Source organism: Hakea prostrata, chromosome 7, assembly GCF_041222555.1.
Source record: "Hakea prostrata isolate BN-2017 chromosome 7, UWA_Hpros_2, whole genome shotgun sequence".
In the NCBI taxonomy this organism is placed as follows: domain Eukaryota; kingdom Viridiplantae; phylum Streptophyta; class Magnoliopsida; order Proteales; family Proteaceae; genus Hakea; species Hakea prostrata.
Genome location: NC_142606.1, coordinates 27,808,074 through 27,833,211, shown reverse-complemented (window position 1 = coordinate 27,833,211; position 25,138 = coordinate 27,808,074). Strand labels below are relative to the sequence as shown.

The 25,138-nt window shown below is 40.1% G+C and overlaps 1 protein-coding gene across 1 annotated transcript; it reads left to right on the top strand.

Annotated features, from left to right (window-relative positions):
• Positions 1-350: 350 nt before the first annotated feature.
• On the top strand, positions 351-12,478 carry LOC149010845 (NADH dehydrogenase [ubiquinone] iron-sulfur protein 6, mitochondrial-like). Its single transcript, XM_089163767.1, has 3 exons — positions 351-565; positions 11,878-11,962; positions 12,111-12,478. Exons 1-3 carry the CDS (start codon positions 416-418, stop codon positions 12,218-12,220), a joined length of 345 nt encoding a protein of 114 aa, XP_089019893.1. The 5' UTR covers positions 351-415; the 3' UTR covers positions 12,221-12,478.
• Positions 12,479-25,138: the final 12,660 nt, after the last annotated feature.

Sequence of the window (25,138 nt, the reverse complement as noted above, 5' to 3'; positions counted from 1 at the left end):
TTAATTGTCTATTTCTGACAAGGAAATGAATTGGATAAAATTCCGATTTTTGGTGTTTGGAGGTCTAGAAAAGAAGAGATAGAAAAAGGATTTTAAAACGGGTTCTTAAAATAGGACGCACGGTATGTTGATGGGCCTTGTTTCCGTCCTGCGCCCATTGGATTGGAATCTTGTTGGCTGAATCAAAATCTCGGCCACTCATTACTTTATACTAAGAGATGCAACGAGTGAATTCCTCTCGGCCACCGAGATTTCGATCTAACGGTTCACTGGATCGCGAAGCAATTTCAATGTTAGAGTAGAGAGACCTTGAAATGAGATGCCCCAATTTCTATCACCACAACGCAAAAAGTTCAGAAAGTCTCTCTCTCTCTCCGCTCGCTCGCTCGCTCGCGCTCTCTTTGTCTGTGTTTCAATGGCAGCAGGAGGAAGAAAACAAGGATTCGTTATGGCGTCAAATCTCCTGAAATCCATAATGGGTCCGTCACCTCTTTCGCCGAGCGTCAGAAGTTTCAGTGTGGTTAAAAGTGAAATCATCACCAGTCACACCGCTAAATGGATGCAGGTACCACTCAACATTTTCAACTGATAGATTGCTAACCAGCTGAAATTTTGGGGGTTTTGGATTTACATTGTTGTTTACCTTTCCTGGGTTTCGTTCTGGAATTTCTCGGGACTGTCTTGAATTTGACGTGGTTAATTTGGTTTCCTCTACTGGCCTAGGGAAACTCACGATTCATCTCTGTTTGCTTCGGTTTGATCTCTTATCCTTTTAGATTTTGTGGAAGGTGCGAATGGAAACAAAAAATTTCTCTTTTGGATTCTTTTGGCAAAGACCCTAAACGTGTGAGGATGGATGTTGAATTGGTTATTCCTGTGAGAAGGCTGACCATAAGGGAATTCCTTTGACATTCCAGCTGTTTGTGCGGTTGTCGTCGTACCAAGACAGAAGCCTTCGCAAACTACCTTTTCCTCATACGACGACCCAGTTAATTTAAATCTTCCTATCTTTCGAAATGAATGATTTCTTAATTAATTCTTGAAACAAAAACTTCTACTCCTGCTTCTTGCGAATTATTGAACTAACTGATTGTGCTGAACCTGGGCGATTTACTTCGTTGAGTCTCAGATTTATTATGGTATCAGTTTGTTGCAACTGAAATTACTTAGAGCATTGTCAGTTTAGATTAATTTCACCTCTTCTTATTTTTGTCATAGCTGGATGGGTTTTAATTTTCAAGTGTCCAACTGGTGAACTACTACTGTTCAGTTTATTTACCTTTCTTCGTTATCAGTGTGTTGATGTTCGTCATTAAAAACCGCAGTCTTAAGAAGGAACTCCACCAGTGTTTGCTACCAGTTCCCAAGTGCAGATAGGATGTTTGATGCATCAGGTTTGCATGGGGCACAGCTAAAGAAGGCCCTTCCAAACCCTTTTTATGCCCTACCAAACCCTTTTTATGCCATTCCAAACCCTTTTTACATGGATTATATACTCATGTATAAAAAATGATGTGCGAGGACTTCCTTGACAGAATAAGTAACAGGTACAATAGGTACTATGTGCAATGAAAAGTGAGCAAGGGTTAGCTTGGGTGTCCTTTTAAGCAACGTGTTCCATCAGCCCCAAAGGCACTTACATATAGGCAAGGGTTCTTTACACCATGTATGAAGGTAAAGAAGCTAGTCCAAAAGCTTAAGATTAGATAGCATCTTGAAACATTTGATCTTTAGCAGGTAAGAGTTTAGAATTAATAGATATCACGAGGAGAAGAGATAAATGTAGCTTGTGACTAAGAGGCTAGATGGAAGAGAAAAAATAGCTAAGGATTTCGATTACTTTAAAACTTGGAATATTTGTAGATAAAAGTAATAGAGGTGGAGTGAGATTTAGTGGTGGATAAAAAACTAAGAGACTGTTTGATGGAACAAACTAGGGTGGGCAAAAAGGGGTGGGAAAAGTGCATTATGTCCCATGTAGTACCAATAGGTGAGTTTGTTTAGTTAACTGGGGTGGGAGAATGAGGAGACAAGCCTCCTTAAATTCAGGAGTTTGTCTACTAGGTGGCATTGATGTTTTCTTGCCCCATTCCTTTAAGGTAGCCCACCCAAAAGGAAAGTCCCCAATTTCACTTTTCTCTTGTTGTCCCTTCTCTTTTTTGGCCCCTTACCCAATTCACATGGGTTGCACACATTTAACTATCCTACCCTACCCTTTTTTTTCCAATCAAACAAATGGTCTTTAATGAATGATTCGGTAGATGTAATGTAGTACTGTATTTGAATGATCAAAACAGTAGCCAAATAGGACCTTTCACAGGGAATCAACTGCAAATATGATGGACTTAAGATAGATAAAATTCAGATACAATGGAAGGCTGAAAACCGAAGTGGTAGAACAAGGATATTGGTTTAAGAACAAGGACTAACTAGGTCTTCAAAACAGCAGTATGCTATAAAGAAGGGCCGAAACTAGAATGGTATTATAAGGACAATAGCATATAACGAAACGGGCTGAATAGATCTTCAAATAGGGGCAGAACTATAATGAAGAAAGTGATAATAACAACATAACATGTAACACCCGGGCTTCTCACCGCAAGGTGGATCGATTGGATCAAACACCAACCTTCCTTGATAAAACACAAGGAGTCTTAACACCCGGGCTTCTCACCGCAAGGTGGATCGATTGGATCAAACACCAATCTACCTTGATCGAACACAAGGGTTCTCCAAGAGGAGGAATGCTAGCAAGCAATTTGATTTCAATTCATAAGTTGTTTTCTTTCATCTCTTACATAAGTCTCTTATATAGCACTCTAAAGAGACATAAACATTAAGGGTAACATCCAACCACTAGCTAACACAACCTACTACAAACATTAATGGAAACATCCAACTACTACCCAAGACCACTAGTCTAAAACAATAATGGAAACATCCAACTACCACCCAACACCACTAGTCAAAACAATAATAGAAATATCCACCTACTATACCCCACCACTAACCACACCACCTACTAGCTCCTTTTGTTGACTTTTCAAAGCTAGACTTGGGCTTAGTTCAAAATAGTGGGCTGATATTCTTCTTCCACTAAAGTGATCCAAGCCCATGAAACCATGGGCTCATTTTAACCCACTCCAATAGTCCTAGCCCATGCAAGCCATGGGCTGTTTTGGGTCATGTCCTTAGGCTTTAATAGGCTTGAGCTTTGGGCTTTTCTCTCTTTTGTATCTGCTGCCAATTCTGCATCAAGTTGTTAAAAGATTCAAACGATTGCATCTATTAAGCTTGCATTGGAGAAAGAGGTTGTTAATATAATTAGTGCTTATGCACCTCAAATAGGTTTTGGATAAAAGTAGTAAGTTAGCATTTTGGGATCACATCAATGGATAAGTATATGCTTTTAAAAAGGCCACACAGGGTGCTCCAAGACTCTTGCACCTAGGAAGGTATTGGGAGGGTCAAATATATGTAGTCTTACTGCTGTTTCTAGAGGTGCTGTTTCCAGCACCTGACAGCCTCTCTGTACAAGGATAAGGGTGTGTACCTAAATAAGCTTTTAGTCTAGGAGCAAAGATTATCATAGGGGATGATTTAAATGGACATGTTTGGTATGATCTAAGAGGCCAAGGTTCGAAAACACATCTCAATCAAGTCAAGACCACCAAGACCTTGCTGAAATATTAGCAAGCTTTTGCCTTTCTCAAGGAAGCTTTTAATCTTCAAATTGTATTAAAGGACTAAAAAATCAACACAAACACACACAAAATTTGTTGTGTTGGATTTGCATCCTTAGTTGGAAGTAAACATCAAACCCTTAATGAAAATTGCTTATTTTGCACATTGTTTGAGTGCTGTGGCACATCATTGGCATGTAAACTAAGTGATTTACGCAATAATGGATGAAGCCATATCAATACGATTTGTGGTAATGTGGCATACCCCAGTAGTATATCCTAGCGGCTACTAATATTGAGTCATCTTGTGGTCAAAAAGTCAAGGACTAAAGTTTCTCCCCTTCTTTATTGATTTACTTAGTAATTTCGAAGCTTGTAGGGAGCTAGTGCTTTTTTATAATATGCAGTACCATTTTTTGAAATTTTGGCTAGACCGGATACAAGTACCAAAATTTGAGTCGAGACATTGTAGTTAGTTCAGGCTTTACTTTTTAGTTGGTGCAGGTCTTATGTCTTGGTTATGAACTCATGGTAGCTCATATCTTTTGAATTCTCGCCAAGATCTCGACAAGGCTTAGAAAGGTCATAAAGGCTATGAAGGTATAAAAGGAGGATATGGTTTTGGAGAAAGGATAGAAGAGGGGATCTCAGTTTTAGATGATTTTGTGGCTTATAGTATTATCTATTGTTTACTCTACTATAAAAGAGCAAGAGAGAAGCATTTAGTGACCTTCAAAAGTGGACTTCATAGCAGCCAAATGTATTTCTTCCGAGATAGATAAATCCTTATGTAAGGACTCTTAAGGTTTATACCACGGGAGAGCTATTAGTGACCTTCAAAAGTGGACTTCGTAGCAGCCAAATGAATTTCTTCTGAGATAGATAAATCCTTATGTAATAATGTAAGGACTATAAGGTTTATACCGTGGGAGAGCTAAGTGCCTAACTACACTGTGTAGATTATTAGCCATGGATATGTGCATCACTAAACAGAACCATAAGAACAATAAGTTTATTTACCTTAGGACCATTTGTTTCCTGGAATAAAAGTGGGGTGGGAAAAAGTTTGAAAAAGCAAAATTTTCCATGAAATCCCAAAGTGTGGCTTGTTTGGTTCACTCGGGTGGGAAAGTTGGCAGACAAGCTTCCTTAAATGAAGGAAGCTTGTCTTCTGAGGTGACATGCTAACTTTCTCACCCCATGCCTTTTCAAAACCCTACAGAATATGTGAGATTTTGTGAAAAACAATAAAGTGGTACTCACATTTAACACTTTTCCCCAAAATCCCTTCATTTCCTTTCCTTCTTCCTCACCCCATTACATATGGGGCCCACATGTTTGTGTTTTTTCGTTTTTTAACCCCTTTTTTCCCACTTCACCTTCGCAAACAGTGCCTCAGGGTATGGTGGTGGGTTCTAAGATATACTCCAGAAATCATTTGCTAATGAAGTAATCAACCAAGGAAAGTAAGACTTTGAGGGAGACACTTATACAATATGGATGAGATGACTACTTTTATTTAGAAAGTTGTTAACAATGTATTAGGAAAATTGAGAGTAAAACTTCATTGCTTTAGAGAGACTTGGTAATGGGATGACGAGTTCAAGTAGGCACTAAGACAAAGAAATCTAGGTTTAAGACATGGTTAAAGTACTAAAAGATGTAGAGTACCTACTTCATAATTTTAGTAGAAATGAAGCTAGGAAGGTTTTGGAAAAAGAAAGTATGAAGACATATGAAGATCTGTAGAACAATTTCAGCATAAAGGAAGGGTGAAAGGCCATCTATTAGATAGTTAAAGTGAGGGAAAGAAAGAGCGGCGATCCTGACCATGTTAGATGTACTATAAGTAAAGATGATATGGTACTACAAAGGGATGAGGTCATTAAAAAGAGAGGGAAGGTCTAAGTGATAATGTTTTGGAGACTGCATTAATGATGTAATATCGAATTGGACTAACTGAAACAGTCCCAAAACAGGATCATAAAGAGGGTATAAAATTCCAGCAATAAGAGAAAACTCACATTAAAAAAAATAATTTAGGCCATTAGATGGACCAGAAATTTAGGTTGAGCTCTCTTCTGAAATCTGGAATGCTTTGTAGATTATTGGGCTGGATTATTGCCTTACTGATGCAGTTCAGCAGTCTGAAACTACCCGCAGGTATAGGGAAGCAGAACTAGGGTTGGCTTAGTTGATGTAGGGATTCACTACACCAAGACAAATATCATCATGTTCATACTTAGGGGTATTTCAAATCTTATTTACTCTTTTATTTTGAATTTCAATTTGTAAACCTACTGAGTTTTTGATAGTGAATCCTACTTTTGAATCCTAGTGTGAGTTTAGCCCTAGCTTGTCATTTAAAGCAGGGGCAGAGCTACACCAGGGCTAGGTGGGCTGTGCAACCCCCCCCCCCCCCCCCCCCCGTCTTTTTGAAATTTTCCCTTTGGCCCTTTTTCTGTGTGTGAATTATCAGCACTTGCGCCCTACCCCAATTTTTGAAACTTCCTTTCTAACCATCTTTCCGTGTATGAAATATCAGTACATCCCCCCCCCCTCGCCTTCCGGTATTAAATCCTGGCTCCGCCCTTGATTTAAAGTCCTAGTATTGTAATTATTCCTATTTCTTTTCTATCCAGCCATTAGGCTTTATGCATGTAACAGCTCTTGAAGAGCAAACCATGATATAGTGAAAAATAAATTTTGCTTTTAGCATTGTCACATGTTGAATTACATGTTTCAGTTCTGTCCTCCCTTTTCCAAATTTATTCAATCTTCTTCTGTCCTTCAAATTGCTGGAAAATTATTTCAAGTTTAAGGACATCTTCTACTCTTCAAGCTGCTCTATGAGGAATTCTCTAACAAATAGAAAGTTGAATCATCCTCAACCCAGATCTTCTTCTCATCCTCCAAATCATAAGCCCTAGCTTTCCTCAAGCCCTGAACTTCTTGGCAAATCGTAGAACTTCCAGCGACTAAACAAGATATCGAAATTGTTTATTTTTGGGATCAAATGATCCTCTCACCGTTAGGGTGGCTAGTCCAACTTACAACTTACAACTTACAACTGCTTACCATTAGAGACCTTGGCTTCCCTGTTCTCTGAACTTCATCCCATGTCCTAAAACCACAGACCAAACCAGATATTAAAATTGCCCCCTTCTGTACCAAATTTCCCTCGACCATAAGTATGACTCAATCCCTGTTGCAGCTTATTTGACTATTAGAACCTCTATATTCGTTAATTTCTTCTTTAAGAGAGAAAATCCCAGAACCGAACCCTTGTTTACTGTCACATCAATTTCAGCATCTCACACCATTAAAAACATTATCAAATTTACACTTAGACTCCCCTACACTCACTTGACTTAACCCCATCATCAAACCTTATTTTGGTTGAAAACCCTCTTTTTTTACCTTACTGAATTTACCAGCCCACCCATAGAAAAAAATTCGAGGGAAACTCAAGTTTCGATCAAGTGAAAATGGGAAACATAGGTGGGAAACTGGGAAATTTTGAGGAGACTTAGGACTTTTTTGTGCAAGTTTCGACATGGAATTTCGACAAGTTTTAAGGAGTATTTTATGGAGGGACTTTGCATTTAAGCTAATTAGAGTATAAAGAATACATTGGCTGTATTTTGCTAAAAAAATCAATGTAGATATGTCATTCAATGTACATAACATCAATGTAGAGTTGTCCGAAAAGTACACTATAAACTTAACTACTTAAGCACATAACATTCAATATATAATTTCTAACTTCAAAATAGCTGACAATAAAAGGAAAGTACAACTTAGTGCCAAGAGTGGATCCATCCTGTGAACTGAGTAATACTATGCCTGTAACATCCTCTCATCCAACCAACAAACATAGACGTCCCATGACATTTTATGCCTATGGTTATCAAGGTAATCGATAACTATAACTTTATGAGTCTGGTCATCAACATGCTTAAGATAACCAGTCTGAGGGAATACGCAATTTGGATAAAGAAGTCCTGATGGAGGGGGTATTTTTCGTGGTATTTGGGGAACATGAAATAAACAAAAAAATTGAAAATTTGGGAAAGCTACAAAATTTACAGGAAAAGTCCCAGGTTTCTACGAAATTTCCCATGTTTCCCACAAAATTTGGGAATTTTTTTCTCTCTTGAACCAACTAGTCCAGTTGGTTGAACCAGGTTTCGAGGTTTCGACAAGTTTCGATCAAAACTGAGGACTTTTTTTCGGTCCTCATAAGTTTCGTTTCGACTTTTCAAAAATTTCGCGAAATTTCTCATGTTTCGACCAAAATTTGTACCATGAGCCCACCTACAGATCCTGGTTATTATGATTATTGGCTTTTTGTGGGTCCCTTCCAAGGTAGGATTATGTTGCTAACCCAATCCTTGTCTAGTAAGGTAACATAAAATTTACAATATAATGGAATAAACTGACTCAAAACATGACTTGAACTAAACTACTTAAGTAAATCCATTTTTGTATTTTCTATACATATTTAGGCCCATTAAAGTGACTGAACAAAGAAAACCCATCTGATGAAAGATCCACCTTATGCATAAACCAACCCAAGGCTTATTTTGCCCTATAGGTCACCTACTGCATCAATTGCCCATCAAGACACCATGTGTGAAAGATTTTATGGAAAAGAAGCTACATGGAGGACGAAAGTAGACAAGGCACAAGGCCCAAATGAGGTACCAATGGTTGTGAGGAATTTCATCGGAATCTGTGGTTTATTTCTGCTTACTATGATGTTTAACAAGATTATAAGCATCAGAAAAATTCCATAGGAATGAAAGAGAAGCATAAGTAAAGGTGATAATCAGAGCTGCAATGGCTATAGAGACATGATACTAATGAGTCATACATTTAAACCCCCTCCACCGGGGGGAAAAATTAATAAATAAATGATGCATCTTGCTACAGAATTATAGCGTAAGGGTTATTTAGATCCAGTTGAGTGAAAAATTACAATTATAGGGATCCAATTTGGTTTTATGCCTAGAAGATCCATGACTGAAGCTTTATACTTGCAAGATGTATGAAAAATTATAGAGATTGCAAAAGCATCTCCGTATGGTCCTTATAACTTAGGAAAAATAAATTTGTCGTCGAGTCCCTAGGGAGTCAATTTGCAAATACTAAGGAAGTGTTTCAAGAACATGTGGACATAATCAACAATATGTATTATGGTACAGTGACAAGTGTAAGGGTTGTATTGGAAACCAAGCTTGTGAATGCCCAATTACAATTCAGTTACATCAAGCATCAGCTTTAAGCCCTTATTTGCATTTGCTTGTCATGAATAATTTAACTAAGGATACTCAAGGTGAGTTCTCCTGATGTATGCTTCTTTTATTTATTATTATCATTATAATTTTTGGTTTGGTGATAATGATTTGGTGAAATGGGGCAGAAGTAGGAACTAACTCTAAGTTGTACTCATGTAGAACCTTGGAATCGAAGGTTTGAAATTGTAAGGTAAATTTAAAGAAGATGGGAGTATGTTGTGTGTTACTTTGGTCACACTAGGATGGATAGTTAGGTGGTGAAAACTGATGAGTGGGAGAGGGAGATTTGCAAATTTAAGTTTTGTTGTGTATCTAGGTTCAATCATAAATAAAAGAGGTGATACATGGGATGATATTTCACAGAAATTTAAATAGGATGAATCTAGTGGAGAGGTGCATCTCCTATGTCGTCTGTATTCCTTCACAACTTAAAAAGGAAAAATTTATAGGTACCTTTATGTTCTATGATATATGGTACAGAAGTTGGCAGTTAATAATCATTATATGGATAAACTGATGTAGTGGAGATGGACAATGTTGAGATAGATGAATGGCAAAACTAGGAAGGTTTATATGAGGAGTGAACATATCAGAACTGATTCTAGAGTATCTCCAATACATGATAAGCCACAAGAAAGTCATTTGAGGAGGCATCACCATATTCAGCTGAAGCTTTATTGAAGCTACTAAAAGAGCTAGGTGAGTAGGTGCTGACCTAATATCAGAGTAGGAGAAGCATGCATAGCATGGCCTTCATATCAAGTATGGCCTCAAATAGAAATTGAAAGAGAGATATTCATGTAGCTGACCCGATTTTGTTGGGATAGGCTGTGTTATTGCATTATGCTAAGAAAGAAATGAGGAGGAATTATTGCTTCCAAATTCTACCATGCTGTTGCTTTGGGATAATCACCTTTTTTGTTGCTAATCTGAGGGGAAAAAGTGGTTTTCCTCAAAGACGCCCAAAATTCTTAATTAGGCTGCAAAATTTCAGTTAGTTAGGAGTTCCTAGTGGCACACCCTAAGAAAAATAAGATTTCCTTGTGAGATCTTTATTTCTGTGATATTCAACGTCTGTTAGAAGGTCGTACTTGTGTTTATAGCCCTTGCTTTTACTGGTTATACATGTGCTCAGCATGCAAATTCCTGGGCCATTGCCACTGGATTTTTTTTTGTAGAATGGCAAACCACATCTCATGCTTGGCTTGACAGGTTAGACTCAGTGAACATATATCATGGTTGGTATTTGTGAAATGTGTTGACTCATCCTATTGGTATCCCAGCTCCCAGTTTTTGTCTAGCATTTCTCTCTCTTCTGGTTTAGCCGTTTCAAATATGGGTGTAACAATATCTCCTTGATGTCTGCCTAAAACAGAAGAGACTCAAAAGAGTAAAGTCACCCCAATACTGGCTCTGCTGTATTTGGTTTGATTCTTTGTCTAGAGGCAAATATTCCATGCGTCAGCTGTTAAACTTTTATTTTGTCAAAAGTCTTCAATAACAATCACCATAACCTTATCCAAACTCAGTGGGGTCGGCTACATGGATCTAGACAAGGTTAAGTAAAAGAGACAGGAGAAAGTAAAGGTTATAAAGGATGAATTGGTTTTTGGAGTGAACATAAAAATTGGCATTGTAGCTTTCTTTTTGCCTGGAATTCTATTATTTTATCTATAGAATTGCCAACATGTGATGAATGACAAATATAAAAATTAAAAAAAAATTAAAAAGAAAAAACCGATGGATGAATGGAATGAATCATAAAAGTTGGAAAGATTCTTCAGATTTAGTCATACCATTGAATAGCATTTATATGCAAAATCTAGGATTTAGAGCTCCATTACCTGTAAGTGAATTTTTTTGTCATTCTCTCACCCCTTCCCTACTTTATTCCACTACATATTTATATTTTGTATTTGCTTCAGAACTTGGGGGGACAAAGTAATGAATTCCCAATTACAGTTGGGCTACATCAAGGATCAACTTTAAGCCCATATCTATTTGCACTTGTAATGGGTGAATTAACCAAAGACATTCAAGATGAGGTCCCCTGGTGTATGTTTTTTGCTGATGATATTTTGTTGATTGATAAGACTCAAGTGGAGATTAATATCAAATTAGATCATGGAGAGCAGCTTTGGAATCAAGAGGCTTTAAACTAAGTAGAACGAAGACGCAATATCTAGTTTGTAACTTCAGTCATGATCGGACAGACAATGAGGTGGTGATACTTGATGATAAGGAGATTCCTTAGAGTGATTGTTTTAGTATCTAGGTTCAATTATAAATAAAAGAGGTGATATAGAGGATGATGTTTCTCAAAGAATTAAAATAGAATGGATGAAGTGGAGAGGTGCGTTCGAAGTCTTGTGTGATTGGCGTATTCCATTAAAACTTAAAGGAAAATTTTATACTAACTATGATATATGGTGCAGAGTGTTGGGCTGTTAAAAAGAATCATATAAATAAACTCAGTGTAGTAGAAATGAGGATGCTAAGATGGATGGATGACAAAACTAGGAATGATCATATTAGAGTTGGTTTTGGAGTTCTTCCCATAAGTGATAAGCTTTGAAAAAGTCGTTAGAGGTGGTACGACTACGTTCAACGAAGACCTATAAATGCCCCTGTACGGAGAAGTGATATAATTTAGATTGAAGGGACTAGAAGAGCTAGGGGTAGACCTAAGATAACCTTAAGAGAAATGGTGAGAAAGAATATGCATAGCTTAGGCCTTGTATCTAGCATGATTCAAACAGAACTGATTGGAAGGCAAGAATCCATGTAGCCGACCTTATTTAGTTGGGACAAGGCTTCTTGTTGTTGTATTTGCTTTAGAACTTCGTAAAACTATTGAGCTTTGAAGATAATCTATTTGATGTAATGATCTTCAGGATACAAGTAAAAAATCTCCAATGGAATTGATCAATGATGTCCCACCCATCAAGGTTGGAGGCAGGATTGCGGCTTGTGAAGGAGGTAGGTTCCCAAGAAACTGCTCACTTGTAGTCTTGCTTATTTTTTGTGATCAGACCTTTTCACTTCATTTTCCAGAGGAGTGGATGGTAAAACCATACATGTTTCGTTGATCTGACGGTATTCTCACCGTCTTCTATTTCTGTTGCAGACACCGATCCTGCACTTGGGCACCCAATTGAATTCATATGCCTGGACTTGGACGAGCCTGCTATTTGCAAGTATTGTGGCCTCCGCTATGTTCAAGATCACCATCATTAGATGTTGCATACTTCCTACTGTTGGAGAATGGTCTATCAAAGATTGAATCCTTGCATAACCATGATTGGCAGAAAACAATTTTATTTTCTCGTTATGGCTTGAGTTCTGTTCTGGTGTATTTGTAACACATTCTCCTGTTTATTATCTGCAAATAAGCGAAAAAAGGTTTTGGTTGATCTCTGATAGGTTGATCTGTTAATCCCCAGAGTTTTCTCTTGTTTAGTATCTAAAATGACACTGTTTTTGTTTTTTCAATTGAAAGGATATATTTTTAATATTCTTCTAAATGCAGGGTAATTAGAGTTCTTTAGAGTTACTAGGGTTAATCAGGTCAACTCAGCCCAACCCAGCCCGCTCAAGGTCAATAAATCAGGCTTGGGTTGCGCTGAACTTGACAGGGCAGGGTCTGGGTTTAGACTTTGTAATTATGGGAGGGTCATTTATTTTTGTAGGTTCAAATTTTTTGGAACAGCTTGATTATGAAGGTTATTTAGCCCTGGGTCTGGGTCTAATACCTATAATTACATCCTTGGATTCGGTTGGATATGTGAATGGAATCCGGATCCTCAGCCCGTTGGGGAGCACTGTGCTACCCCGATGGGTTCCCGACCACACAAAACAGTGGGGCCCACGGATGAAATCTTAATTTTTGTTTTTGTTTTCTCCAAAAAGTGTTTTTTACCGTGGGCCACACTGTTTTGTGTGGTCGGGAACCCGTCGGGGGAGCTGATCCGGACTCAAATGGAATGCGATATCTATATCTGGCATTCCATATAAGATACTGACACATGTGGATGATGCATCATAAAGTCATCGTTATCTGGGTAAAATTTTTAGTGCAAAGACCTAAGGTATACATGCCTACATGTAGGACCCCAAGTTGCAATATAGATAGAGATGTTCTGGAGCGTCATGTCCATTTCCACACGAAGAATCATTTGAAATGACATGTTTAGAAAGTGCTAGTTTGGTATTACTGAGGTTGCTAGAATGTGATATTTCCGGAGGAACACTTTAATGTACGCAGTAATTTTTTTTTTAATGTTGGCAGTAATTTGAGCTTTCAAAAGAACTTCCATATCAAAGATTTCCTATGTTGGGAGATGGGTCAAGCTGCTTCTTGGGTATCAAATCTACCATTTTTTATTTTATAAAAAATTATTCATCATTAAAATTTAAAATAGTGAGCCACCGGACATTTTGGGGCTTAAAAGAATAGGTTGTTTTTTTTCTTGCTATTTTTTCGTAAACGGCTTAAAGTATAACTTAACCTTTTCAGAACAAGAGAACTAAATAACAGGTCCAATTTCTAATTAGATTTTTTTTTAAATCGTCGTCAAACCAGTCGCGAGGATTTAGTTAGACCCATCAGTTGAGGGGATAAGAAGAGGGAAAGGGGAAGGCGTGGAGAATTCAGGTTTGAACCATGGTACCTTGTGTCGGCGATTTATCGCCGACACGGGGCGATATTTCGAGGTGTCGCTGGAGGGCGACACGAAACTCCCAGCGACACCGACTTTACCCTTTGTCGGCGATATGTCGCATATTGTCGGCGATATGTCGCCGACGGTCGAAAAAGTCGACGATGTTGTCGATGAGTATTGTATCTTTTTCCTCTTCTCTGCAATCTCAACATGACTGAAACCAAGATGATGAAGAAGAAGGAGAAGCAGAAGGCGTCGTTAGTGACAGATGAGATCAAAGCAAGTGCAGAGGTTTATTGTTTACCATGGAGACGAAATGGGGCAAGAGAGAAAGCAATTCTTGCTCAAGGAAGCTGGATTGCCTAATCAGAGTCCATGTTTCGATTCACTAGAACTCAGGCCTTTATCTTTTTGTTGCAGAGATAATCTGATTTACCCAAAAAAAAGGAAAATCGTTGAAGTTCTTGGGTCTGAAAACCATCTCTCAGAATTTTCACTGAATAGAAAACAGATGGGAAAGAATTCTAAATAAAAACTTATTCATCTGAGAGAGACTCCAACGACTGTAACTCAGAGCACCAGTACGGAATTTCAAGCCAGGCAATGGATCCCTCGCTTCGATAGTTCGATGAACAAAGAGCTTTACGAAACCCATTACCAATAATTTATGCTTTTCCACACGATATTCATGCATGAATCTTTCCATGAAGAGATCAAAATGTGAAGGGAAACAGAGATATCTCCAATACTGGGAAAAATTGGGGTTTTAGTCTTTCAGATAACTGTCGAAAACTCGATGAAAGGATCACCGCCAAGAACAGCGTCGGCATCCCAAATATTAATTTATTCACAATATATCGGGCAACTTTTGGCGACATGTCGCTCGTGTCGCCAGGGTCCGACACGGCGACATGGGCCGACATGTTGAACCTTGGTATGAGCCCAAAACCTCTTTGATTTTATTGCCTCCACACAAGAGGTTGCGATTACAATGCTAAAATCATGTACATGTAAGAAATAATTTGGAAAAATTACGTGATTAGCTGTTTTTAGGTTTCTCTTTACAAAAATAATCACTCAATGTTTCACTTTACAAAATTAGTCAAAATTGACTTTGCATTTACAAAACTAGCCAAAATATTAAATTTTCACCTTTTTGGACATTTTTTTATCCCGAAAACTGATCACATCAAGTGGGAAAATCACTATTTTGTCCACAAGGGAAAACTCATTATTTTTTCATACCCTTTGGACATTTTCACCCCTATGCCGATACGGTCAATTTTAGCGGTAAAAATGTCCAAACAGGAGAAAAAAACATTATTTTGACTAGTTTTGTAAATGCAAACTTAGTTTTAGTTAGTCTAGACCAGGAATGCAAGCAGTTGTTGTTCACAATGAAAGCACTCTTGTGTATAACTTACCTGCGTACGACTTTTTGAACGTTAACCTATTTGTGTTGAGCAGCAGATTTTTATTTGCAGCTAGCGGCTGCGATCGAGCCATGTCAGCAAATATGAAAGTAATGGTCGTAAATGAAAATGTGGGAATGTAAAAATAAATTTAAATTTTTTATTTCACAAAATCTCAACTAATTCTTTGAAATTTACAAAAGCAACTCCCTGGTATTCACCGACTGAAATGCATTCGATTTAGGGCATTCCGATCTAGATCTCAATCGATTTAGTGCTTCGGTGGCAACAGAAAAGCTCGTCTTGTTCATCGCCGATGAATCAGTGGCGAGATTCTCACCGCTTCCGGTCTGCCGGGAGGAGGCTGTGCTCGCCTTGCTACTTTCTTAGTTACATGGGTATTTAGTGAATTTGATAAGAGAGAATACACTTTGATTCATTTCCTACATCGATAACTCAGATTCTTCTCACATTGAAACCAAAAATAACCAGAAAAGAAGATGGAGAGAATAACTTAACAGGGGCCAAAGAAAAAGAAAGCTGAAAGGACGTTTAAATATCAGCTTCAAAGTAATTTAAGATGGAGACAAAGGTAGAGGAACTTCAATGAATTTTAAGAAAAAGGAAACCAGAATGGAGGAGAAGAAATTCCCAGTAAAAAGAAACACTGAAACTCCCGACTTGCAGGGAATGGAAAGCAAATAGATTTGACAAATTTCAGGCAAAGTGGAGCAGTTGTTTCTGCAAATAGAGCAGGAAGAAGATTGTTGGGTTTAGTGATGAAAATCACTTTATCTTTTGTTTGAATTTGATGCGTCCAAAATCTGCTCAGCCCTTAGATCTCCTTGTGATGACCTGCAAAACGAAAGCGTCAGACGTGGCCCGACCGCGGAGGTCGGGAGTCCACCTCCAAAGGCTAAGTCAGTTGATGAACTTAATCACAAACGGCTCTGCTAGAAGCACAGAGCTAAGGAATGAAGAACTGGGAAAGGTGATCTAAATCGTCAGCCCCTGATAGTTTACGTCTACCAGTATGTATCTGAGTCTGAGTCTGAGTCTGAGTCCCCCACCTCGTATGGCAGTGAGGTTTATATAGAGTGTACCTTCGAATCTCCTTTGTTGGATGCACTTGAGCCTTCTTCGGGTAGTTGTTGGATCTTAACAGTTAGATCCGTTGAGCAATAGACTTCTACTAGTTTGGACTAGTAGAGGACTCCTGAGATAACCTCTAGGTTATGCGATGATTATCCCTTCGATAATGATAAGCAGCAGCCGTCAATTTGAGTCTGCCATCATTAGGGTAATTAACCTAATCCATAAGTTGGATTAGGGTGTGCTTGTAGCTGAATAAGTTTTCTTCCTCAGCAAGCCATCTTACGGATCCGGTTCGCTCGGGAGCGAGTTGATTCCGTCTTTCTCGACCGAGGTCGAGGATCAAACCAAGTATGAACCCGGTTTGATCATATTTTCTCCATATCACGAGCCCCCTAGACCAAGCGTTCGGTTGATCCCGAGGGCTTGGTTTTTAACTGGGTTCTTCGTCAGGCAATAGTCTCTGCATGTTCCATTAAATGTCATATCACATTTAATGCGGTGGTCACTTTTCCTCGAGTGTTGTGAGGGCAATGCCACGTGTCTCCTGTAGTCGATCTGTTGTGGCTCACGTAACCCAAGCGACGGTTTCCGAACGCCTGTTTTGGATTCGTGAGTTCAAACTTTCAAAATGTCTTCTAATCTCGATCGTCGATGTTGAATCAATCTCGATCGTTCGATTCCCTGAACACTCGTGCGGGTGCTTTAAAAGCGGTTCATTGTCTTTGTAGGTTTCATTCTTCTTGTCTGGAATTTGAACCTTCGTCGTCTGCTTCGCACCTTCCTGCTCTCGAGCTTTTGCCTCACTGAATCAGTAAGTTTACTGGTCTTTTTCTTTTTGTACCTTACTGAAACAAGTAATGGCGGATTATAGGGTTTCTCTGGTACCCAGTGCCAGTAATAGTAGTGGTAACGAAGCTTTTGCTTCCCCTCCTTCCAAACAGTCGGATAGTGATAACAAAACCCTAACCGTCCTTTGGCGCGAATTTGCTGAAGTTTCTCAAAAAAGTTTGGAGAGAAAAATCGAAACTCCTTCTGTCCTTCCTGAGTCTGGATCTCCCAAGACTCCTAGGGTAACTACCGAGTCTTCTAGGCAGCCTAAAACTTCCAGGTCTGATGGCGGACCTGGCTCTGTCCCCTCCATTTTCAAGGAGGAAACCCTCCTTTCAGCAATCCAAGATTTTGATTTTCTTTCCTCTTATCAGGTTAGGCTCCCCATCCTGATGAGAGGATTGATTCAACCCTTTTGGGTGAGTTTTCCCTGTACATAGATGCACTGGAAAGCAGGGTTCGGTTTCCCTTTTTTAATCCTTTGTTCTCAACCGTTCTAAATCACTGGGACATTTGCCCTGGAATGCTCCTTCCCAATAGCTGGCGTCTCATCATCGGCTTCTTGGGTTTGTGTTTTGAACTTGGCATTACGCCATCTCTTTCTCTCTTTGTGCACTTTCATATTCTTTCTATCTCCTATCCTCCTGGCTGGGTTTTTCTGTCCAAACGCAATAAGGCTGAACTTGATTGGAGGGGCATCATCCTTGTCAAAGGAACTTGCCCTTCTAACCACAAAAGATGGCGCGAACGATACTTTTTCTGTCGAGCGCCTCCATCAGATCTCAACTTCCCAACCGTCTGGAGGCGGTGTACTTCTTATTCTGAGAATAACCGGGGCCTTCCCTTATCCAAAGAAGACGAGGCGGCCATTAGGAAGATCAAATCCATTCCATGGTATCAAGAGATACATGGACTTTAGTTGGAGTATAAATCCATCCTTCAGTACTGGGGCTTGACTCATTGTGAGCTTCTAACCATCATCCTTTAATTTTACTGAAGTGATACGTCTTTAATTCTGACTCTTGTTCTTCTTTGCAGTGCCTCTAAGAATGAACCCCGAGAACCTGCGAGTGAAGGCCGCTAGGGCCGTTGTAACAGCTGAGCAACGATCGCCTAGAGCCTTAACCGTTGATCAAGAGGCTTCTGTTCCCTCTCCCGACCCTTCTTACAGGGGTATCAGGAATCAGGCCCGTGGCTGATGCTTCGGGTAAAGGGAAGAAGCCGATGGTGGAGAGGTCAAATATCTCCTCTTCCACCCGAACCAAAAGGAGGCATGATACAATTGATGCTTCCTCCCATAAAAAATCTAAAAATTCTGAGGATTGTGAGGAGGTCTTCACCCCCGAGTGGACCCTGAAGTTGACCGACAGGGTGACACAAGACCCTGAGAAAGCTGCAGAGTGGAGCTCCCTCAGTCTTATACCTTCCGATCGTCAGGAATTTGAAGCCCTGAACGATGATGCCCTTGTTAGTCAGTCCACAAGGTACCGATCTTCCTGCTTGTTTATTTTTTCATAATCTCTTATGACTTCTTCTGATAATCTCTGCCTTCCTAGGAATGCTGTGTTGAGCTTCTATCAGCACATTGAAGCATTGAGCCGGGTTGGCCGCAACGGCTCCTTGCTGCAGACCTGTGAAGAGAATTTGGCCAAAGCCAATTCTGAGAGAGACCAACTGACGGTAGCTGCTAAGGAGCTGCAAAGAAAGCATGAAGAGGAGATGAACTCCCTTAAGGAGGCCCTCAATTCTTCAACGGCTGGCGCTATTGCTGCCGAGTGCGAGGCCAAGAAGCAGAAAGAAGCTGCCAAGTTGTTCGGTGACATATTGGAATTTCAGTGTGCGGAGAACGAAAGATACTTGAAGTGGGCCATTCCTAGAAAGCCCGAGCTTCGAAAGGATTGTGTTCAAAAATATCTGAACAGCGTACCTTTCTCCAAACTGCTGGGTGCCTACAACATCCAAGCTTATCGTTTGGGGCAAAATGACGTTTGGAAAATAATTCTTGAATCAATCCCTTCCTTCAATACTGCTCCCTTTCGTGAGGTATACCACAAAGAGGTCTTTGGGAAATTAGGCATGGATCTCCCAGACTGGGCTCAGGAAGAGGATGATCCTTTTCCAGCTGACCCACAATATGAGGAATATCTTGCTGACGAACCACCACTTCAAGAGGAAAAGTCACAAGCCGAGTCATAAGCTGCTGCTGAAGAGGACTCTGACAACGACAATCTTGAGGAAGGCTCTTAGGATCCTGAGAAAAGTCCTCCTGTACAGGGCTCCTCGGGAAACAATGAGGAAAAGGCTTAGGGAGTTATCTTTTTTCTTTTTTGTAAAGATTGACTTCCGTGCTAATGAATAGACACTTTTTCCATGTTTGCCTTACTATTTCCTCGTCTCCTATCGAAATCTTGTCTTGAATATCAAAATATAAATGATAATTTATCACTTAACTTCATATTCCTCGATGAATGATAATCTTGTAAAGATATTATGAAGATATGTTTTGGAAAGATGCCGTAATCTTCCCCACTCCTTCATTTATTGCAAAGTCCACACGTTTCCCTTCTGGTACCTGCGAAGTCCAAACGTTTTCTTGCTTTGGTATACCATTCGCTGTTTCCAATAAATTGGTAATACATCCATTATCACAATGGCGGTGCGACGATTGGAGGTATTCTTGCATCGGGTGCTCGCTTCCACATGTTTCCACGTGGCCTCCCTCTGACCGTTGATCTTGCTTGTTGTGGATTTCGAAGCGTCTTTTCGATCTGGGCCATTGGTTGTCTTTAGCTTTCAACCGTCGTCTTAATACTTGAGGCTATTTAAAGCCTTCGTGGGTACTCTCCATCTATCCTGCTATCTGCAAGTTAGATTTGCAAAAGCAACATTCAGTCCTCCTGCTTGCTTCCGTATTCCTCGTACTTCAACAATAACTCTATCAGCTTCCGAACAAGTGAGCTTTTTGATATTACTCATCTCTTTCCCTCTCCCCCTGAGTAAATTGCACAGCAGTAATACTTGGGGTTTATTTAATCGGTATTTCATATCTGACAGAGAACTAGGGTTTTCCCTCATTTCTTTTGTTGTTGGATTTCTGTACTGATACGGTTTTTTCCTGTGTATACAGTGGCTCCCAGAATCAACCAGAACTTTATCAGAGCGAAATCTTGTAAGAAAATCGTTCCATCGGCGGTGGTTGGGGCCAGTGAGGTGGTTTCAGCTGGTGAATCCTCTAAGCGTAAGGCGACTGCTGTTGGTGAATCTTCAAGTCAGATTCCCACAGTTTCTATTGATGCCACCCCTACGCCTCTTCTGCCTGAAGTGATCGCTCGTTCTTCCCAGGAAGATCTTGATCACTCCATTGTTGATGGCACTGCTGACGCCCCTACTGCAGAGACCGTTCGTGCACCCCCAAAGGAGACTCTTCGGGCATCTGAGGCAACTATGTTGGCATCTAATGAAGGTGCAGTCACAGTAGGTGCTGCTTCTATTTCCAACTCTAGAGCTTGTTTGGCATCCTCTTCCTCTCCTTTGGAGTTGGAGGATTTTGCCACCAGGAAGCGTCGTCGGTTGGCAAGTGATGCAGCTCATGCTTCTCTTGATGTAGCTCATCCTTCTCATCCTTCGCCCGAATTAGTGTCAAACGAGTTTGACAAAGCGTTGGAATGGTGCAATGCTGCTCGAATGACTTCTAAGAGCGCAGTTCTTTCCAAACTTCCAGATGAGGTCTTTATGAAGTCAATGGTGATGTAAGTCTTTCTTCATTATCTTTTGATTCTGAATATTACTCTTCTGCTCCTTTTTAACTCGGAAGTTGTTTGCAGGAGTCTTACTGGTAACTTCCACAACCAAGTGGAAGCAGCCTCTAGGCTCAATAGGTTGAGCAATGAAGTTTCCAGGCTTCGGGAAATCTCTGAAGCTAAAGATGTTGAGATTGCTCGCCTTAGGAAATTAGCTTGGGAGGTTGCAGGAGAAAAGAATTCGGTGATCGATCGTCTCCGGTTAGACTTGGATGATGCTAGGGAGAAGATCCGACAACTGGAGCGAGGAGTTGGAAAGTCAAGAGCCAAAGGATCTGAAGCTTTACCTCAAAGGCAAGCTGTCATTCCTTTGCCCGAATCTCTTCCAACTGATGTTCGCAGAGCCTGCGTCTTCAAGTATTTACACAGTAAGCCCTTTGTTGATATGCTGAATGCTTATAACTTGCAGGCGTACCGGGATGGTGAGAACGAAGTATGGGAATCAATACTAAGGAAGGATCCTCATTTTGATTCGACTCCCTATAGTGCTGTTTGCCATCCTGAAATATTTACCAACCTGGGCCTTCCTTCTCCTGACTGGACCAAAAATAAGGTTGACCTCCGCCTTCTGATCCAGATATTATGCATTATCTGGAAGATTCTCCTGTTTATTCTCCCTTGGAAGGATTCAATTATGACGAGCTCGCCGTGAATGCAAGTTTGGTCGAGGACCATACTTCTCCTGGACAAGCTGGACAAAGAGTATGAAATTGCAGAGGATTTTATACATACTGAAATGTTTTTTGTAATCCTCATTTCTCCTCTTCGATTCCTTGAATCCATACCAATGATTGACTCATGTGTTTGTTCTAGCAAAGTTGTGCCGATCTTGTATGACTTCTTAATGATCATCGATGATGACTTTCTTTTTTGACCGAAGATTGTATCCAGCTCTTGTAATCTTATGTTTGATGTTGAGACTGGCCTCTTCTGGTCTTTTGAAGAAATAAGAAATTAACTTCATCTTGAACTTTGCTAGTCACTTGAATCGCTGTTGCACTAGGTCTTAGTTGTTTAGAAATTTTTGGAGAAATACAATAAGTCTGAGAAGGAACTCACTCGGGTTTTAAACCGATGCCTTGTAGAAGGAACCCACTCGGGTTTTAAACCGATGCCTTTACTTAAGGATATTTCGAAAATTCAATAAGTCTTGAAGGAACTTACTCGGGTTTTAAACCGATGCCTTGTAGAAGGAACTCACTCGGGTTTTAAACCGATGCCTTTACTTAAGGATATTTCAAAAATTCATTAAGTCTTGAAGGAACTTACTCGGTTTTCAAACCGACGCCTTGCGGAAGGAACTCACTCGAATGAACTCACTCGGATTTTCATCCGATGCCTTGACTTAAGAAGTTTCGAAAAAATTCCATAAGTGTTGAAGGACCCACACAGATTTTCATCCGATGCCTTATAGTTGTATCTTGTTCTTGAATGTGGTGTATGATGCCCCCCAATCAAAAGATAATTTGTTGAAAGCCAATAATTGCATTGACTGAGTTGAAAATGTTTACATCACGAACAAAATTGAAATCATCATCAAGGATAAAAATTTTTGAGATGCCTGGCATTCCACGAATGATCCAACTCTTTCTGGGTGTTGATGTTCTTCAGCCTGTAAGCTCTTGAACCGACTGGTTTTACAACCATATAAGGTCCTTCCCAGGAAGGGTCCAATTTTCTTTGGTGGCGTGGGTCTAAAGCTAAGGTGTTTCTCAACACCAAATCTCCGGCTAAATACCGACGATTCTTCACTCGGGTATTATAATGAGACGCTATCCTTCTTTGATAATATTGAGTTCGTGCTATTGCCTTTGTTCGAACTTCGTCCAACAGATCAAGACTATCAAGCAGTCCTTGCTCGTTCACTTTTTCCTCAAACTCTTGATCCCGTATTGTCCCCGCCATTATCTCCACAGGTGCCAATGTTTCGGACCCATATGCTAACCTGAATGGAGTTTCTCCTGTGGGTGTTCGAACCGTAGTTCTATAGGCCCACAGTACCTTATAAAGTTCTTCGACCCATAAAGCCTTGTCAGCTTCGAGTCTTCTCTTTATCCCTTCCAGTAGCGTTCGGTTAGTAACTTCTACTTGTCCATTGCTCTGGGGGTATGCCACTGAGGACATACGATGCTCAATCATATATGTTCCGCAAAATTGCTCGAATTGCGGACAGTCGAAGTGAGTACCATGGTTAGTGACGATAATCTTTTGAATCCCAAAGCGATATATAATTGACTCAAGCACGAATTTCTTCACTTTTTTCTCAGTAATTGTTGCCGCGGGCGCTGGCTTCAACCCATTTCGTGAAGTAATCAATTGCTACTATCAGATATTCCCGTCCGCCCGACGCCTTGGTGAATTTACCCATGATATCAATTCCCCACATCGCAAAGGGAATGGGATCTAGAATTGAAGTCATGGTTTCTGCTGGGCGCTTCAATACTGTAGCATGAATTTGACAGTTGCTACATCGACGAACATACTCCATAGCAAGCTCTTGGATCTTAGGCCAATATAAACCAGGCCTTAGAATTTTGTGTGCCAGGGCTCGTCTACCCATTTGAGCACCACAATTCCCTTCATGAACTTCAGCCAAAGCTGATTTTGCTCCTTCGGGACCTATACATCTCATAAGGGGTCCTAAATAAGATCTTTTGTATAGTCTCCCATTCTGGATGACAAATCTTGCTGATCGTATCTTGATCAATCTTGCCTCTTTTGGATCCTCAGGTAATTTGTCATCTCTTAGATACTCAATTATCGGATCCATCCAGCAACGCTCTGCTTCAATATAAGAAATTTCTTTCTCATGATAACTTGGAAATGTTATCTCTTTAATGTAGACCGAAGGGTCTAGATTTTTTTCTTTGGCATTGACTAATCGGGATAGCTCATCTGCCACTGTATTTTCAGTCCTCGGAATCTGAGATATCTTCAGATTCCGAAATTGCTTTTGAAATGCCTGCACAATCTCTTGATATTTCTGCAAGCGTGGTTCTTTAATACCATACTCCCCCTAGACTTGGTTGACTATAAGTTGAGAGTTACTATAAATGGTAACATCTGCAATGGACAATGCTTTTGACAACCGAAGTCCAGCTATCAGAGCTTCATATTCTGCTTCGTTATTACTTGCTTCGAATGCAAATCTCAAAGCATATCGAATAATAAATCCTGCTGGACTTTTCAATAGAATTCCAGCTCCTGCTCCATCTTTATTACTCGAACCATCCACATATACCTCCCAAGTGGTTGGTATAATGGGATCTTCAATGGTGGACTCCACTGGTGCAGTAGTTTCTACTACAAAATCGGCTAGTGCCTGAGCTTTGATTGCCGTTTTTGGCTTAAAGCTCACTTGGAACTCACTGAGTTCAACCGACCAGGCCACTATCCTTCCAGACAAATCAGGTTTATTAAGAACTTTACTAAGAGGAAGAGTTGTAAATACCTCTATTGGATGAGCCTGGAAATATGGCCTTAGCTTCCTAGCGGCCATCATGAGAGCCAGAGCCTGCTTCTCAATCTACGAATATCGTGTCTCCGCATCAAGTAAAATGTGACTCACATAGTAAATCGGCCACTGTTTTTTATCTTTCTCACAAACAAGTACTGCACTGACCGCTTCCCCCTTCTCTGGTCGGGACAAAATCGATGGTTGTCCTAGTGCCTCTTTTAACTCCTCGAAAGCTTTCTGGCATTCTTCGGTCCATTTTGCTTCCTTGCTGCCCCTCAAATCTTTGAGTGCCTTGAAAAACGGCAAACACTTTTCTCCAGACTTGGAGATGAAACGATTCAAAGTGGCAACTCTCCCTGTTAAACACTACACATCACAAACAGTTTTGGGAGCCTCCATGTCAACCAGAGCCTGTATTTTGGCAGGATTAGCCTCAATACCTCTCTGTGACACCATGAAGCCCAAAAATTTGCCTGAAGAAACTCCAAAGGCGCCCTTTTCTGGATTCAGCTTCATTTGATATTTTCGCAGTACTGAGAATACCTCAGTTAAATCTGCAATATGATTCGCTTTTGTAAAGCTCTTCACAAGCATGTCGTCAACATAAGCTTCAACATTCTTCCCTATCAAGTCTTTGAAAATCTTGTTGATGGCCCTCTGATATGTAGCTCCTGCATTCTTCAGGCCAAATGGCATGACTTTGTAATAGTAGCTTTCATGATCAGTCATGAAAGCCGTGAACTTCTCATCTTCCTTATTCATAAGGATCTAATTATACCCTGAGTAGGCATCCATGAAACTTAGAGTTTCATATCCTGCAGTCGCATCTATCAAGAGGTCAATCCGAGGTAATGGATAACAATCTTTAGGGCAAGCCTTGTTGAGATCTGTGTAGTTTGTAC